Source organism: Balaenoptera borealis (assembly GCF_965194805.1).
Source record: "Balaenoptera borealis genome assembly, chromosome: 1".
Classification (NCBI taxonomy): Eukaryota; Metazoa; Chordata; class Mammalia; order Artiodactyla; family Balaenopteridae; genus Balaenoptera; species Balaenoptera borealis.
The window spans coordinates 31,193,223-31,211,836 of record NC_138860.1 but is presented as its reverse complement, the minus strand read 5'-3'; the positions used below and the strand labels follow the sequence as shown (position 1 = coordinate 31,211,836).

The window sequence follows — 18,614 nt, the reverse complement described above, 5'->3', positions numbered from 1 at the left end:
ATGAGGCATTACATTCTCTCCCTGAAGTCATCATAACCTGTTAATTTATAAGTAGCCCTAATGGCAATTTGATGCTAAACAACAATTTATAGTGTTTCAAAATTAGCAATATGAAGCTTAGGTACACTAAATAATCCAATAACTATCTATAAAACTCCTAGCCTCATTTTTCACTTATTCTCATGATAACTGACTAAATGAGACACAGACTGATGTCACATTAACTTTATTTCTAATCAAGATTAACTGTTAGATGTCCAATCAATTCAGCCCCTGATCTTTTAATAGGGAAACAGAGAATATAGTGTTTGACCTAACAAAAATAGCTAACTACTGATAATTTTACAAAAGTCCAACTCTCGACATTGCACAAACCTGTAAGATAGAATTTACAATTCTCACATCTTGCATATTACAATATTCAGTCATACAAAACAATAAAGAATATTATAACTTCTTTAAAAAACACATAACTGCCCCCAAGATAGTTCTTCTCAGAACCAAATCTATACAGAATGGGCAAATATCCAGTAATTTCAATCAATGTAGGAAAATAATAGTAATAACTTAGGCTCAAGTGGATTATTTTCTTGATTTATCCAGTTGGCATGCTTTAAGACTAAAATAGGCAATTTTTTTTCCCTGTGGATAAAAAGTTTTACTGTGCTATCCCAGACCCACAAAAGTGCATTCACAGGTACACAATACACTACGGTCTACAAGGCTAGCATTGACAGGATGCCCGTGCATAGTCACATCAAAGCAATAACAAGATTTCCTCAAACACATATCATCACCACCTCTTAGTCATCCTGGCCCACAAAGAAGGAGAGTTTTCATTTAGTATAGGTCAAGGTGGAAAGCTTTTCATCTTTATTCATAACCAGCTCTGATCCTCTAGCAAACTCATCCTAGACTCTTCAATGGGCTCACACTTATCAAAATCTTTAACAATTTCCTTCGTTTCAAGGTCTGATTTCCTTTTTACCATTGCTAGTGTTAACTAAAGAAGTCTTGCCCCATAAGCACTACAGATAATATGTTAAAGAAAAATAATCCCAGCATAAAATGCAATAGAAACAAATGGTACAGAAGTTAAATAAAAAATACTGCTTCCTTAATTTTAGTAAGATTGTTGACTATAACCAGAATGAACTTACCTAAGCAACCACTCTGAAGCACATACAATATTCAAATACACCTTTATTATGGTGGCTTTAAAGCTAAGATTTAACAAAAAAAAAACTGGAATTGCTTAGTTAAAAGTAAAATTATTAAACCACCCATACATTCACAGCCACATTCACACTTGCCCCAAAATTGCAAAGTAGTCTATTTTCATTTCTAAAATGTTATACATTTATATAATCATTATAACTTAAATGCTTAGAAGGAGTATAAGAAAAAGCTTCTAAAATCTATTACAGATGCTATAAAATCATGTATGTAACAAACAAAATATGTGGGATGTCCAAACTTGCTGCTATTGCTGACTGCAGATTAATCTATGTAAGATCACCAGGGAAAGTATGAGAACACAGTATGAGTTGCCTCATTTACTTCACTGTGTCTCTACACATATGCATTACTTGAGAATGTCAGATCATCCTCAAGTATAATGTGCAGTCACTGGGGATGTGGAGAATCCATAAGGCCACAAAATTGATATATACTCTGATCTGAGGGAAAAAAAATTCAAGGAAGCCAGAAGTTTCCCTTTTTCCACGAAAGTGAAGAAATCCTTACCTTTCTGTACACCAGCATGTTGGGTGATTCATCTGCCACCCCATTGCTGGTCTGCCCATAATTATTCCCCTGGGCCATGTCACCACACACGTGGTCCACTCTTAGATACAGGAATTATCAGTCCTCCCTGCAAAAGTCAGAGACACATCAGTGAGATCCTAATGGTAGTACTTAAGAAGGTTGACTCTTGATTCATCTTCCCCATCCACAGCACCCATCCCACAATGGAGCATGCTTAAATGCTGGGGCTGGCTTGCAAGAAATAGCACAGAAATAGATTTTAAAAAAAAACAAAAAACTGAATTTACACCTACAGTACTCCCAGGGAATTATAAGTAAGAAATGACAATCATTTAGTTAAAATAGTCATTTGATTATGGTTTTAATTGACTTGATTTTCTGGGTACTCATTTTTTAAAGTGTTTAAGGCTCACTTAAAAAAAAAAAAAAACCACGGTTACCATTTCCATCCTATGAGTTCTCTTCTCTCCCAATACTGCATCTCCACAGTATCTTCGGTGTTTTCCCCGAATGGGCAGAAAGGCAACACCCTGTGGCAGCACACTTTCGCCCAGGTGTCTGCCTAGTTTCCCGCATGCAGGCGCATCAGAGAGGCCCATTCCCCGAGCCATTCTCCAGTCATGTGTTTCGTCTTCATTCCCCTAGGTCTCCCGCACAGAGTCAGGGCAGCTTCTCCGACTTTCACCTGCCTGCACTGCCGGCCACTGGCTCCTCTCCCCTCGGCCCACTCGGCTTCGGAAGTCACGGCGTAACCCTGCCCAACCTTTGCAAGAAGGCATCAGAAGGTGTCCCGGAAACAAGACCAGGTGGGAGGTCGGCCCTTTAGGCAATTACCTGGGTCACCGTGAGCAGCACCTAACTGCGGAAGCCTCAGAGTGACCAGGCACAGAGGGGAAGAAAACAAGCAAGCCCAGCTCGCCTGCTTGGCTCTCACGGAGGCAGCAAATGGCAGGCGAGCCCGAGCCGCGCGCGGGAGCCGGGCCAGCGGCAGTGTCAGCCCCGAAGACCGGGTCGCGGGGCTCCGGGGCGCCGCCTCCCCCCAACCCCCACCCCCAGCCACGTACCTTCTCCTGAAGGTCGCGGCCCGAGGCGCCTTCTTCCCGGCGGCTGGGTGCGGCGGTGTCAGCGCGCGGCCAGCTTCATCACCTCCGCGCGGGCACAGGGCTCTGACGGCCCGCGCTCCGCCGCTCCCTCCTTCGCTTCGCTTTGCTCCCGGGCTCTCGGACCACGAGCGCGCGCGGGACCGAGACGCCCGGCCCGTGCGCGCGACTGGGGAAGGAGGAGGGGACTGTCACGTGGGACCCGGCGTCCGTAGGTGCTGGCTAGGGGGCGGGGCTCGGCTCCGCTCGGCCTCGCGGCCCCTCCGGCCCCGCCGCCCCACAGTCTCCGCTGTGAGAAGCTGCCGCCCTGCCCCCAGCGCGCGCAGCCCGGGCCCTTGCACACCCGGCCCGGCGGTGCGCGCGCCGCTGAAGGCCTGGCGATGGGAGTGTAAGCCGGAGAACAGGAAGGGCGATGGGTAGGTGGGTGGATGGATGGAGGCATGCAGGAATGGATGGAGCCCCTTGCAGCCGGCAGTTTCGTCACGTGCCTGATGACTTCGCTGACGGTGCGAGGGAAGCAGATGAGTGTTCATCGTTATGCTTAAATAACGAGAGTAGAGAGATATTGAGACATCCTAGGAGTGAAGGAAATGTCCAGGATCAAATGAGTCATTCAGCCCGTTTGCCTGCGACTTTCACAGCTTCCTCCTAAGTTAGAGAAACGGGAAATGATCTGGAGGCTGCCAACTCGAGGTGAACATCTTGCCACCTGTTAAAATGAAGGCGCATCCCCAATATCTGGTTTCTCTCTCTGACAGATGGTGCTCAGAGGAACTTTCACCCACTCACTCTCAACCTCCAGCAGTTTTCAAAGAAGGTGTGGGGTGCTGATCCCCCATAATTATTCCTCAGGTTGCTGTCACTAATTCTTTTCTGTAAGGATTAGAGCCACATTAAGAAGAAAAATCACTTGTGTCCCAGCTATAGTAAAGAAACTTGTGTGTCCAGCTTTCAGGGACAGGGTTGTGAAGTTATAAATATCTGAAGTTTTCCTTCCACAGCTGGGCCAGGTGTGGTGGAGAGACAAAATAATCAAGCCAGCCCCTCCTAACATCCTAGGTAAGAATAGAACTTACCCCTGGTCAGGACAACTGTTCAAAGCAAACCCAGGGGGCCATGTGCACCAGTGCATTTCCCCAGTCCCACCCAGGTCCTGTCAGGTTTCACTCAGGGAACAAATATTTATTCAACCTATCCTCTGTTCTAAATACTACGGGGCAAAGATTACTAGCCCAAACTACATTACACACACCCTAGTCTGACCCATCTCCCACTCTTCCCCAATTCCCAAACTCTTTCCATGGTGTGCTCTGGAAATTGTGATCTTTTTCAGCAAAATTGCCATTTTTTCAAATTCTTCTCTATATATGTCCTTAACCTTCTTACCATAGCCAAAAACTACCTCTTCCCCTTTGGCCCCTCTCTCTTCCCCTTCACTCAGTCAACTCCGGGAAGTTGTCATGAACTGGATTAATAAGTTTGGAAAGAATAACTGGGCATATTCACTCATTTTGGAAATTTTTCTCTTAAGGAGGAACTGCCTGAAACAAGCAGTCTTTCTCCTTCACACCTCGAGATAGAGGTTCTGTCCCTATAGGGGGGGTCTCACCCAAGCTCAGCACTGATGGAACATTCCCACCAATCAACAAACTAACAGAATAGAGCTAACATTTCATATTTTATGAATGAGGTGTAAAATATACCCCATCCATCTATCCACCCATCATATAGATATGATATCTATATCTATGTGTAGATTATCTTAGGTAAGACGCGTATGTAAGATATCTATATGTAGATACAGTTATAGATACGTGTAAAATCTCCCTTGACACACTTCCCACTTACTCCTGTCCTATTTTTCTGCTTCCTTTTACACCAAAAATTTCCTCACCCTAATTCTGTCTTGAACCCATTCTATTCTGACAATGACCTCCTTGTTACTAAATCAATGGTCGGTTCTCAATTATCATGTGAATCAACTTTGCAGCAGAAGTTAAAGTTGATCCCTCTCACCTTCTCAAAAACTTTCTACATTTGGTTATCAGGACACTGCTGTTATTTCTTTTTTTTTCTTCTAGTTTTATTGAGACATAATTGACATACAGCACTATACAAGTTAAGGGTGTACACCATAATGATTTGACTTACATACATCATAAAATGATTACCACAATAAATTTAGTGAATGAAGATCCACCATCTCACATAGATACAAAAGAAAAGAAAAACATGTGTTTTTTCCTTGTGATGAGAACTCTTAGGATTTCCTCACTTAACAACTTTCATATGTAACATGCCACAGTGTTAATTATACTTAATTATACTTATCATGTTGTACAGTACATCCCTAGTACTTATTTATCTTGTGACTGGAAGTTTGTACCTTTTGGCTACCTTCATCCAATTCTACCTCCCCCCCACCCCTACTTCTGGTAACTGCAAATCTGATCAGTTTTTCTTTGAGTTTCTTTGTTTGTTTGTTTTTGAGGTTTAATTGACCTGTGAGGCTATGTTAGTTCCTGTTGCACAGCATAGTGATTCAATATTTCTATACATTTCAAAATGATCACCACAGTCAGTCTAGTTACTATCTGTCACCATACAAAGATAGTACATAATTATTGACTATATGCCCCACACTGTACATTTCATACCTGTGACTCATATATTTTGTAACTGTTAAGTATGTACCTCTTAAACTCCCTCACCTATTTCTCTCATCCCCCCACCCCTTTTATTTCTTTTCTACATTTCTGACTGCTGTTTCGCAGCCTCATTGCTTGTTCCTCTTTATCTTTTTCACTTCTAAATTTTGGTATGCCTCATATCTCAGTCAGTGGGCTTCTACTTCTCTCAATTTACGAGCACTCCCTAGGTGAGCTAAATCAGACTCAGACCTTCAAATGCTACCTAAATCCTAATAACTCCCAAATATATACCCTTAATGTAGACCCATGCTCTGAAATCCAGTCTTTCATCTGCCTGCTTAACATCTCTATTTGAATATCTAATTGGTGTCTGATCAGCTTCATGATAACAGGGATAATGTCTATTTATCTCACTGCTATATAACATCTCAGGCATAGTTTCTGGCACACAGTAGATGCACATTAGCTAAATGAATAGATGTATCTAATAATAATAATATGATAAGTAATTTTTATATTTAGTAATACATTCTATACATTATTATCTCATTTAATCCTCACTAAAACCCTGCAGAGGTAGTTATAATTGTCATGTCTTTTACACTGATACACCAGTGGGAAAGGGGAAGATTAGAAAGCTTACATAAACTGTCCAGATACAGCCCACATAACCAATAAGTGGCCGTGCTGGTTGTTACTCTGTCAACTTGGTTAGCCAAAACTATATTTCCCAAAATCCCCTTCCCTGTGTTCATGTGAGCAGAGTTTGCCAAAGGAGGAATTTGTGCAAAATAAGGAAAACAAAGTGAGATAGCACCTATTCCTCTCTGAAGGACTTTGTAGTTTGACACCGTGACACACACAGAGTCCCAGAGCGTTCTAGCATGTCCTTGCTCTCCCTCACTTCACATTCAGACATTCCTAATTCCCAACCCTTATGAGCAACAGTCGCCCCACACACATACCAAGAGTCTGAATGTGGACCTAAAGGAGCAGTAGCCATGCAAAGACCATAGCTTTCCATTGACTTTCTACCAGCTTCCTGTAATTTGTCCCCTCCAGCACCCGGCTATGTCTGGCTTCTGAGATATCCCTGTAAGCTTCAACTTGCCCACCGACACAAAGGCCTCAGAGTGTCTGGCAGTGACTTTTCTCAGATATTTCAATTGTGTAAACTATTGTTCCTAAAATACAACTCTTATTCCATTATACTCATAGTGGTTCTACTTCCCTGACTGAGTGGCTGGCAGAGTTCATATCCAAGTCTTCCTGGTGCTTTTCATTATTCTACAAGAAATCCAAGTTAGGGAGCTAAAACCTTGAAACCAATAACTACCTGAAAGTGCAAAACTGAATGATAGAAAGTATGTGAACTGGCTGAAGGGAAGGGGTTGACATTCAAACTGGACTCTTCAAGGACTGATAGGATATCTCCATGTAGAGATGATGACAGAAAGCGTTTCCAGTAAGACACAAAGGCAAGAAATTCTGAAACACATTAGGAAATTACTATAATAAGACCACCATTTACAGGATTCCTACCATATCTATATTTATATATAGACATAATTCATATCTATATTCATCCTATACATTTTTTTTAATTCTCACAATTTCTGACAAAATTTACCCCACAAGCTATGTAAAGAAACTGAGGTTCATGTTAGGAAACTTGACCATGGTCATATACCTTCTAACTATCAGAGCCTGGATTCAAACATGCCTCTATGTGTCTCCAAAGCCCTATGAAAAAAAATGTGCAAAAATGCCTCTAGCAACAGCATGAGTTTAAAAAAATCCAGGGGTCTCCCACCAGGATGCCTTTCATTCTATTGTCTGTCTCATCTTTCATCCCACTGTCATCCCTCCACGTACCTAACTTACACCTTTCTCTCTGTGCCTTTATGACTCAAAATTCCTTTGACTACTTACCCTTGCAAGGCAAATATCAAGGAGGAAGATTCAAGGAATAGCACATTTCACCATTTCTTCTATTGTTATTATTAAGCCTCATTAAACAATTCATAATTTGTGTTACAGTATATTGGAAACAAAATTATGTCCATCACCTTCACATTTCTAGGACTCACATTTTTCATATATAAACTGTGGAAATTAGACTAGATCCTCTCTCAAAGCCTGTCTGGATCTTAGAACATAAAGCTTTAATATGTTCTTTTTTGTATTTTTGGCCTATGTAATGACTTTTTATGTTGCAAACAACAAAACAACATGGATATTCTGGGATGTTTTTCTGTTTCTTTCTTTCCAAAACCGTGTAAATATGTGATTCTCAGATATCATCGCTCAAAATCACTTATCATTTTCCTCATGGACCCTATATCTTGAGATATTTTTGTCAAACAAATTAAATTGTAAAATGTCATAATGCATCCATTTCTTCACTCTATATAGAACTCCTGAGCATCAGGTAAAAGTCCTGTTACTTCACCCAATAAACGTAATTCCACCCCAAACAATGACATTTAAGGTCTTTGTTGTTGTTGTCTTTGTCTTTAGCTTCAGTCTTACCTTGGAAAAAAATAGAATTTGATTAATATTTTTGAAATATTGGAAATAGTATATTTGTTTGCTAACTGTTGTAACAAAGCATCACAAACTGAGTGGCTTAAACAACAGAAATGTATTCTTTCACAGCTCTGGAGGTTCGATGTCCAAAATCAGGGTGTCGGCCAGGGTTGGTTTCTTCTGAAAGGCTCTGAAGGGAGGATCTGTCCAAGGCCTCTCTCCTTGGCTTGTAGATGGCTTTCTCTGTCTCTTCACATCATATTCTGTGTTCTTCTCTGTGTCCAAATTTCCCCCTTTGTATAAAGACACCAGTCATACTGGATTTGGGCCCACCCTAGTGACCTCATTCTGACACCATTTGATCTGACACCATGTTACCTCTTCTGGCCTTAATTTCTGCTACTCCCCTTATTCACTCTGTTCCAACCACACTGCCCTCCTTGATTCCTGAAACATTCCAGGCATGCTGCCACCACAGGATGTTTGTAGCAGTTGATCCCCCTGCCCTGACAGCTCTTCCCTCGGATATTGCTGAGGCACCCTCTCAGTGAAGCCTACTCTAAATAACGTATTTAAAGTTATGCCCCCTCCTGTCACTCCCCTTCCTTTTTACACTGATTTGTTTTCTTTTTCAGAGCATTAATCACCTTCAAACATACAATACAATTTACTTATTGACTGTGTTTGTTGTCTGTCTCCCTCTGAAAGAATTTAAGTTCTGCGAGGTCAAGCATTTTTCCTCTCCTGTTCACTGCTATATCCCCAGGGTCTAGAACAGGACCTGACATAGAGAGAGCACCCAGTAATTATTTGCTGATTTATTGAGTGAATAAATCCATGAACATGATTCTGTTTGAAAAGAACATGGTCTATGACTTTGAACAAAACTGAATTAGCATCAAGTTCCACAGTAGATGGAAATGATATGCTCTTCAAACCTGTTTCCTATGTGTCATAAAAGGAAAGAATAATTCCTTTTCCTACTACATGCCCACTCCACAGAGAAATGCTTTGAGAATTAATTAAACATTAACATGGATAAAGCATTTTGAATTTCTAGAAGAAAGCACTTTACTAATTTGAGGCTTTTATTGTGTGAAAGAACTGCAAGTGACACAGGGGCAAGTACAAAGATGATGACATGTTAAATGGATAATGCTGGTCACAATATTACATTGGCATTTTATGGGATAATTGATTTGAGATTGATATAGGCAGGGTGAAAAAAGCAAAGCGTTTTAAGAAATCTTATCTGAAATGACAGACTTTTAAGAAATACTTTCCTCTTTGTAGTCAACTCTCAATTATTTATGGCACAATACTCACATTAATGAATTATTCTCCACTTTTACCATCCTTTTGTCTATTTTATGGCCATTTTCTTGCTAATTAAACTCCCATACCAATGTCAGGGGGCTGGCAAAGAGGAAAAAAATAAAAACTAAAATTTGTCCTTATCAGGAGTTTATTCCTCTCTCCTTGTTTGTCAGGGCCCAGCGGTGAGGCCAGGTTAAAAATCACAGAATTAGAGAGACCTTCAAGATGGTGGAGGAGTAAGACGTAGAGATCACCTTCCTCCCCACAGATACATCAGAAATACATCTACGTGTGGAACAACTCCTACAGAACACTGGCAGAAGACCTCAGATATCCCAAAAGGCAAGAAACTCCCCACATACCTGGGTAGGGCAAAAGAAAAAAGAAAAAACAGACAAAAGAATAGGGACAGGACCTGTACCTCTGGGAGGGAGCTGTGAAGGAGGAAAAGTTTCCACACACTAGGAAGCCCCTTCGCGGGTGGAGACTGCGGGTGGCAAGGGGGGAAAGCTTTGGAGCCACGGAGGAGAGCGCAGCAACAGGGGTGCAGAGGGCAAAGCGGAGAGATTCCCGCACAGAGGATCGGTGCCGACCAGCACTAACCAGCCTGAGAGGATTGTCTGCTCACCCGCCAGGAAGGATGGGGGCTGGGAGCTGAGGCTCCGGCTTCGGAGGTCAGATCCCAGGGACAGGACTGGGGTTGGCTGCGTGAACACAACCTGAAGGGGGCTAGTGTGCCACAGCTAGCCGGGAGGGAGTCCGGGAAAAAGTGTGGAACTGCCTAAAAGGCAAGAGACCATTGTTTCTGGGTGCGCAAGGAGAGGGGATTCAGAGCACCACCTAAACGAGATCCAGAGACAGGCGCGAGCCACAGCTACCGGTGCGGACACCAGAGATGGGCATGAAACACTAAGGCTGCTGCTGCAGCCACCAAGAAGCCTGTGTGCAAGCACAGGTCACTATCCACACCTCCCCTCCCTGGAGCCTATGCAGCCCGCCACTGCCAGGGTCCTGTGATCAAGGGACAACTTCCTCGGTAGAACACACGGTGTGCCTCAGGCTGTTGCGATGTCATGCCGGACTCTGCCGCCGCAGTCTCCCCCTGTATTCCGTACACCTCCCTCCCCCAAGTCTGAGTGAGCTTGAGCCCCCTAATCAGCTGCTACTTTAACCCCGTCCTGTCTGAGTGAAGAACAGACATCCTGAGTTGACCTATACACAGAGGAGGGGCCAAATCCAAAGCTGAAACCCAGGAGCTGTGCGAACAAAGAAGACAAAGGAAAATTTCTCCCAGCAGCCTCAGGAGCAGCGGATTAAATCCCCACGATCAACATGATGTACCCTGCATCTCTGGAATACCTGAATAGACAACAAATCATCCCAAAATTGAGGCAGTGGACTTTGGGAGCAACTGTAGACTTGGGGTTTGCTTCCTTCATCTAATTTGTTTTTGGTTTTATGTTCATCAGAGTTTAGTATTTAGAGTTTATTATCATTGGTAGATTTGTTTATTGATTTGGTTGCTCTCTTTCTTGTATTTTTATATAGAGATATATATTTTTTTCTTTTTCTTTTTTTGTGAGTGTGTATGTGTATGCTTCTTTGTGTGATTTTGTCTGCATAGCTTTGCTTTTACCATTTGTCCTAGCGTTCTGGCTATCTGTTCTTTTGTTTTTAGTATAATTTTTAGTGCTGGTTATTACTAGTGGATTTGCTGTTTTGCTAGGTTGCTCTCTTCTTTCTTTCTTTCTTTTTTATTACTTTTTAATTTTTTTCATTTTAAATAATTTTTACTACTTTTTATTTTAATAACTTTATTTTATTTATTTTTTCTTTCTTTCTTTTTTCTCCTTTTTCTTCTGAGCTGTGTGCCTGAGAGGGTCTTGGTCAGCACATTGGTCCACCAGAGACCTCCCAGCTCCAAGTAATATCAAACGGCGAAAGCTCTCCCAGAGATCTCCATCTCAATGCTAAGACACAGCTCCACTCAACGACCAGCAAGCTACAGTGCTGGACACCCTATGCCAAACAACTAGCAAGACAGAAACACAACACCACGCATTAGCAGAGAGGCTGCGTAAAATCATGATAAGGTCAGAGACACCCCAAAACACACCAACAGATGCAGTCCTTCCCACCAGAAAGACAAGATCCAGCCTCATCAACCAGAACACAGGCACCATTCCCCTCCAACAGAAAGCCTACAAAACCCATTGAACCAACCTTAGCCACTGGGGGCACACACTGAAAACAACGGGAACTATGAACCTGCAGCCTGCAAAAAGGAGATCCCAAACACAGTAAGTTAAGCAAAATGAGAAGACAGAGAAACACACAGCAGATGAAGGAGCAAGGTAAAAACCCAACAGACCAAACAAATGAAGAGGAAATAGGCAGTCTCCCTGAAAAAGAATTCAGAGTAATGATAGTAAAGATGATCCAAAATCTTGCATATAGAATAGAGAAAATAAAAGAAACGTTTAACAAGGACCAAGAAGAACGAAAGAGCAAACAAACAATGATGAACAATGCAATAAATGAAATTAAAAATTACCTAGAAGGAATCAATAGCAGAATAACTGAGGCAGAAGAGTGGATAAGTGACGTGGAAGATAAAATAGTGGAAATAACTACCGAAGTGCAGAATAAAGAAAAAAGAAGGAAAGAATTGAGGGCAGTCTCAGAGAACTCTGGGACAACACTAAACAAACCAACATTCAAATTATAGGGGTCCCAGAAGAAGAGGAGAAAAAGAAAGGGACTGAGAAAAGATTTCAAGAGATTATAGATGAACACTTCCCTAATATGGGAAAGGAAATACTCAGTCAAGTCCAGGAAGTGCAGAGAGTCCCATACAGGATAAATCCAAGGAGAAACATGCAAACACACATATTAATCAAACTATCAAAAATTAAATACAAAGAAAAAATATTAAAAGCAGCAACGGAAAAACAACAAATAACATACAAGGGAATCCACATAAGGTTAACAGCTGATCTCTCAGCAGAAACTCTGAAAGCCAGAAGTGAGTGGCAGGACATATTTAAAGTGATGAAAAGGAAAAACCTAAAACCAAGATTACTCTACCAAGCAAGGATCTCATTCAGATTCAACAGACAAATTAAAACCTTTACAGACAAGCAAAACCTGCGAAAATTTAGCACCACCAAAACAGCTTTACAACAAATGCTAAAGGAACTTCTCTAGGCAGGAATCACAACAGAAGGAAAAGACCTACAATAACAAACCCAAAACAATTAAGAAAATGGTCATAGGAACATACATATCAATAACTACCTTAAATGTAAAAGGATTAAATGTTCCAACCAAAAGACATAGACTGGCTGAATGGATACAAAAACAAGACCCGTATATATCTTCTCTACAAGAGACCCACTTCAGACCTAGGGTCACATACAGACTGAAACTGAGGGGATGGAAAAAGATATTCCATGCAAATGGAAATCAAAAGAAAGCTGGAGTACCAATTCTCATATCAGACAAAATAGACTTTGAAATAAAGACTATTACAAGAAACAAAGAAGGACACTACATAATTATCAAGGGATCAATCCAAGAATAAGATATAACAATTGTAAATCTTTATGCACCCAACATAAGAGCACCTCAATACATAAGACAAATGCTAACAGCCATAAAGGGGGAAATCGACAGGAACACAATCATAGTAGGGGACTTTAACACCCCACTTTCACCAATGGACAGATCATCCAAAATGAAAATAATTAAGGAAACACAAGCCTTAAATGACACACTAAACAAGATGGACTTAATTGATATTTATAGGACATTCCATCCAAAAACAACAGAATACACTTTCTTCTCAAGTGTTCATGGAACATTATCCCGGATAGATCATATCTTGGTCACAAATCAAGACTTGGTAAATTTAAGAAAATTGAAATCATATCAAGTATCTTTTCTGACCACAATACTATGAGACTAGATATCAATTACAGGAAAAAAATCTGTAAAAAATACAAACACATTGAAGTTAAGCAATACAATGTTAAATAACCAAGAGATCACTGAAGAAATCTAAGAGGAAATCAAAAACTACCTAGAAACAAGTGACAATGAAAACATGATGACCCAAAACCTATGGGATGCAGCAGAGCAGTTCTAAGAGGGAAGTTTATAGAAATAAAATCCTACCTCAAAAAACAAGAAACATCTCATAAACAACCTAACCTTACACCTAAAGCAATTAGAGAAAGAAGAACAAAAAAAACCCAAAGTGAGCAGAAGGAAAGAAATCATAAAGATAAGATCAGAGATAAGTGAAAAAGAAATGAAGGAAACAATAGCAAAGATCAATAAAACTGAAAACTGGTTCTTTGAGAAGATAAACAAAACTGATAAACCATTAGCCAGACTCATCAAGAAAAAAAGGGAGAAGACTCAAATCAATAGAATTAGAAATGAAAAAGGAGAAGTAACAACTGACACTTCAGAAATACAAAGGATCATGAGAGATTACTACAACTATATGCCAATAGAATGGAAAACCTGGAAGAAATGGACACATTCTTAGAAAAGCACAACATTCTAAGACTGAACCAGGAACAAATAGAAAATATAAACAGACCAATCACAAGCACTGAAATTGAGTCTATGATTAAAAATCTTCCAACAAACAAAAGCCCAGGACCAGATGGCTTCACAGATTAATTCTGTCAAACATTTAGAGAAGAGCTAACAACTATCCTTCTCAAACTCTTCCAAAATACAGAAGAGGGAGGAACACTCCCAAACTCATTCTATGAGGCCACCATCACCCTGATACCAAAACCAGACAAAGGTGTCACAGAAAAAGAAAACAACAGACCAATATCACTGATGAACATAGATGCAAAAATCCTCAACAAAATACTAGCAAACAGACTCCAACAGCACATCAAAAGCATCATACACCATGATCAAGTGGGGTTTACCCCAGGAATCCAAAGATTCTTCAATATTCGCGAACCACTCAATGTGATAAACTATATTAACAAATTGAAGGAGAAAAACCATATGGTCATCTCAATACATGCAGAAAAACCTTTTAACAAAATTCAACACCCATTTATGATAAAAAAAGCCCTCCAGAAAGTAGGCATAGAGGGAACTTACCTCAACATAAAAAAGGCCCTATATGACAAACCCACAGCCAACATCATTCTCCATGGTGAAAAACTAAAACCATTTCCACTAAGATCAGGAACACGACAAGGTTGTCCACTCTCACCACTATTATTTAACATAGTTTTGGAAGTTTTAGCCACAGCAATCACAGAAGAAAAAGAAATAAAAGGAATCAAATCAGAAAAGAAGAAGTAAAGCTGTCACTGTTTGCAAATGACATGATAGTATACCTAGATATTCCTAAAGATGCTACCAGAAAACTACTACAGCTAATCAATGACTTTGGTAACATAGCAGGATACAAAATTAATGCATTGAAGTCTCTTGTATTACTATACACTAATCATGAAAAATCTGAAAGAGAAATTAAGGAAACACCCCCAATTACCATTGCAACAAACAGAATAAAATACCTAGGAATAAACCTACCTAAGGAGACAAAAGACCTGTATGCAGCAAACTACAAGACACTGATGAAAGAAATTAAAGATGATACAAACAGATGGAGAGATATACCATGTTCTTGGATTGGAAGAATCAACCTTATGAAAATGACTATACTACCTAAAGCAATCTACAGATTCAATGCAATCCCTGTCAAACTACCGCTGGCATTTTTCACAGAACTTGAACAAAAAATTTCACAATTTGTATGGAAACACAAAAGACCCCGAATAGCCAAAGCAATTTTGAGGAAGAAAAATGGAACGGGAGGAATCAGGCTCCCAGACTTCAGACTATACTACAAAGCTACAGTAATCAAGATAGTATGATACTGGCACAAAAACAGAAATATAGATCAATGGAACAAGATAGAAAGCACAGAGAAAAACCCACGCACCTATGGTCACCTTATCTTTGATGAAGGAGGCAAGAATATACAATGGAGAAAAGACAGCCTCTTCAATAAGTGGTGCTGGGAAAACTGGACAGCTACATGTAAAAGAATGAAATTAGAACACTCCCTAACACCATACACAAAATAAGCACAAAATGGATTAAAGACCTAAATGTAAGGCCAGACACTATCAAACTCTCAGAGGAAAACATAAGCAGAACACTCTATGACATAAATCACAGCAAGATCCTTTTTGACCCACCTCCTAGAGAAATGGAAATAAAACCAAAAATAAACAAATGGTACATAATGAAACTTCAAAGCTTTTGCACAGCAAAGGAAAACATAAACAAGATGAAAAGACAACCCTAAGAATGGGAGAAAATATTTGCAAATGAAGCCACTGACAAAGGATTAATCTCCAAAATTAAAAGCAGCTCATGAACGGGAGAGGCCGCGATAGTGAGAGGCCCGTGCACCATGATGAAGAGTGGCCCCCACTTGCCACAACTAGAGAAAGCCCTCGCACAGAAACGAAGACCCAAAACAGCTAAAAATAAATAAATAAAATTATTAAAAAAAAAAAAAAAGCAGCTCATGCAGTTCAATATCAAAACAACAAAAACCCAATCCAAAAATGGGTGGAAAACCTAAACAGACATTTCTCCAAAGAGGATATACAGATGGCCAAGAAAAACATGAAAGAATGCTCAACATCACTAAGCACTGGAGAAATGCAAATCAAAACTACAATGAGGTATCACTTCACACCGGTCAGAATGGCCATCATCAAAAAATCTGCAAACAATAAATGCTGGAGAGGGTGTGGAGAAAAGGGAACCCTCTTGCACTGTTGGTAGGAATGTAAATTGATAGAGCCACTATGGAGAACAGTATGGAGGTTCCTTAAAAAACTAAAAATAGAACTACCATACAACCCAGCAATCCCACTACTGGGCATATACCTTGAGAAAACCATAATTCAAAAAGAGTCATGTAGCACAATGTTCATTGCAGCTCTATTTACAATAGGCAGGACATGGAAGCAACCTAAGTGTTCATCGACAGATGAATGGATAAATAATATGTGGCACATATATACAATGGAATATTACTCAGCCATAAAAAGAAAAGAAATTGAGTTATTTGTAGTGAGGTGGATGGACCTAGAGTCTGTCATACAGAGTAAAGTAAGTCAGAAAGAGAAAAACAAATACTATATGCTTATGCATATATATGAAATCTAAAAAAGAAAAAAAAAAGTTCTGAAAAACCTAGGGGCAGGACAGGAATAATGATGCAGACGCAGAGAATGGACTTGAGGACACGGGAGCAGGAAGGGTAAGCTAGGACAAAGTGAGAGAGTGGGATGGACATGTATACACTACCAAATGTAAAATAGATAGCTAGTGGGAAGCAGCCACATAGCACAGCGAGATCTGCTCCATGCTTTGTGACCACCTGGAGGGGTGGGATAGGGAGGGTGGGAGGGAGGGAATACGCAAGAGGGAGGAAATATGGGTATATATGTATATGTATAGCTGATTCACTTTGTTATAAAGCAGAAACTAACACAACATTGTAAAGCAATTATACTCCAATAAAGTTTAAAAAAAAAGAAAAGAATCACAGAATTATAGACTTACGAAATGTAGCCAATTCAATTCACAAATCACTAGGTACACTGCACACAATTAGCACACAACATGAGTTAGTCAAAGTGGGGAAATAGTAAGGGGGTAAGGAGACGCTCCAAGGAAAAGCATGGGAAGGAGGCATCTCAGGTCCAGCAGCAGGGCTCTTGACAAGCGACAAGTATGTGTGGGAAGACATCTGTTGCTCTGAGGGAGCCCCCAGCAGTTTCCTGGAATAGCTCTCAGCAGCTCAGAGTTGGCTCCTCCAGCATAGAGCCTTCCAGTCATGCAGCTCAGTGGTCTCATTTTAAGAAGTCTGTCTGTCAGTAGGAGCAACAGTTATACCCCAGGGGATCTTGTCTCTATCAGTTGCTCCTTCAGTTCCAGTGACATAAATCCTAATTTGCCTAATAAATCCCTTATCGAAATTAGCACTCTCAGTTTATTACTCAAAGACACTTGCAATCCTACAGCAGACATTTCCAAACAACTAATATGAAAGTTCACATTGACCGCTGTGACTCCATTTGAACTACTTAGCATAGCTTAACATAGCATAAATCCTGTAACTTTCACACAAGATGACTAGAAATCATAACACAAAAGAAATCACATCATAACACTCCTTCCTGTTAAAATGTTTAAATTCTGATATAGATTACTTCCAAAGTGACACAATTTTTAAGTGTTATATACACTTTTCAATTAGTTGGCAAATTAGTTGAACACATCTTATGAGTGAGATGCTGTATAATGTTTGGGAAGGAATACAGAAAGTGTTGCGACCTTGTTCCTGCCCTTTTTGCATGTTGGAGTAGGACTAGAGAGGGTATCAGAACATCTGAGTTTTAGCTGACTTCACTGCTTAAAATCTAGGTCACAGTGGGCAAGTGACTTGACCATTCTAAGCCTCAGTGTCCTTAACAATAAAACAAAACTCATATTATCTGCTTTGTTCTGTGTGAAAATCTTTTTATTGCAAGGCAAGTAAAGTATTTAGAAAGGCAGTCTGATAGCAGTCATATTGATTAGATCAGAAGCAGTGGCCTAGAAATAGACCATCATTTCTGTTGGTCAGACACCAGGGGCAGCTGTAGCTACCGTAATTGAAAACAATCCATCCAACAGGAAGTGTATGGTGTCTAAAATGTAGTGAAAACCAGGTGACAGCATCAGAATGGTATAATGAGAGCTAGAAGATAGAGCCCCTGCAGGAGGGCTAAGCATGGCAAGAACAAGCCATGTTTGGAGTTTTCAGTGGGGCTCGTATTGGGATGCATGGGTGCAGAGTTCAGCAGCTGGACAGGGGTAAGTGGGGTCATGACCCCAGAAGATAGGAAAACACAGAAGAACTGATTTCCTATTTAGTTTCCAAATTCTTAGCCAAGAACAGTCTTCAAATTAGAAATGATAGAAGACATGATTAGAATATTAAAATAATAATAATGGAAGCAATAACCTTCAAATAACAAATAAAAAAACTGGGTTTCAATAAAGTGAACTTACTTTCTCAAGGTCACACAAGTTGGCAGAATTAGAGTCAGGACTTAAACTCCAGTCTCAAGATTCCAAATCTAATGATTCTTACATTATGTGATAACACCTCTAAGAGGCAACTGAGGCTCAGGAT

The 18,614-nt window shown here is 40.3% G+C and overlaps 1 protein-coding gene and 1 long non-coding RNA gene across 8 annotated transcripts in view; one reads left to right on the top strand and one right to left on the bottom strand.

Moving 5' to 3' along the window:
- Positions 1 to 9,908, bottom strand: part of RGS7 (regulator of G protein signaling 7) — a 600,338-nt gene extending 590,430 nt beyond the window's left edge. For 2 of the 7 annotated variants that reach the window (XM_082340980.1, XM_082340985.1), the window contains exons 1-2: positions 2,832 to 9,906; positions 1,747 to 1,873 (exon numbers count right to left, since the gene is read on the bottom strand). In XM_082340980.1, the coding sequence (XP_082197106.1) occupies positions 1,747 to 1,824 (78 nt within the window). In that variant the 5' untranslated portion in view covers positions 1,825 to 1,873; positions 2,832 to 9,906. Of the gene's footprint in view, positions 1 to 1,746; positions 1,874 to 2,831 lie in introns of those variants that run through there. The other 5 variants (XM_082340984.1, XM_082340986.1, XM_082340983.1 and 2 more) reach the window with 5 other exon arrangements.
- Positions 1 to 18,614, top strand: part of LOC309605658 — a 438,958-nt gene that overhangs the window by 372,641 nt on the left and 47,703 nt on the right. The gene's annotated exons all lie outside the window — the stretch shown is intronic.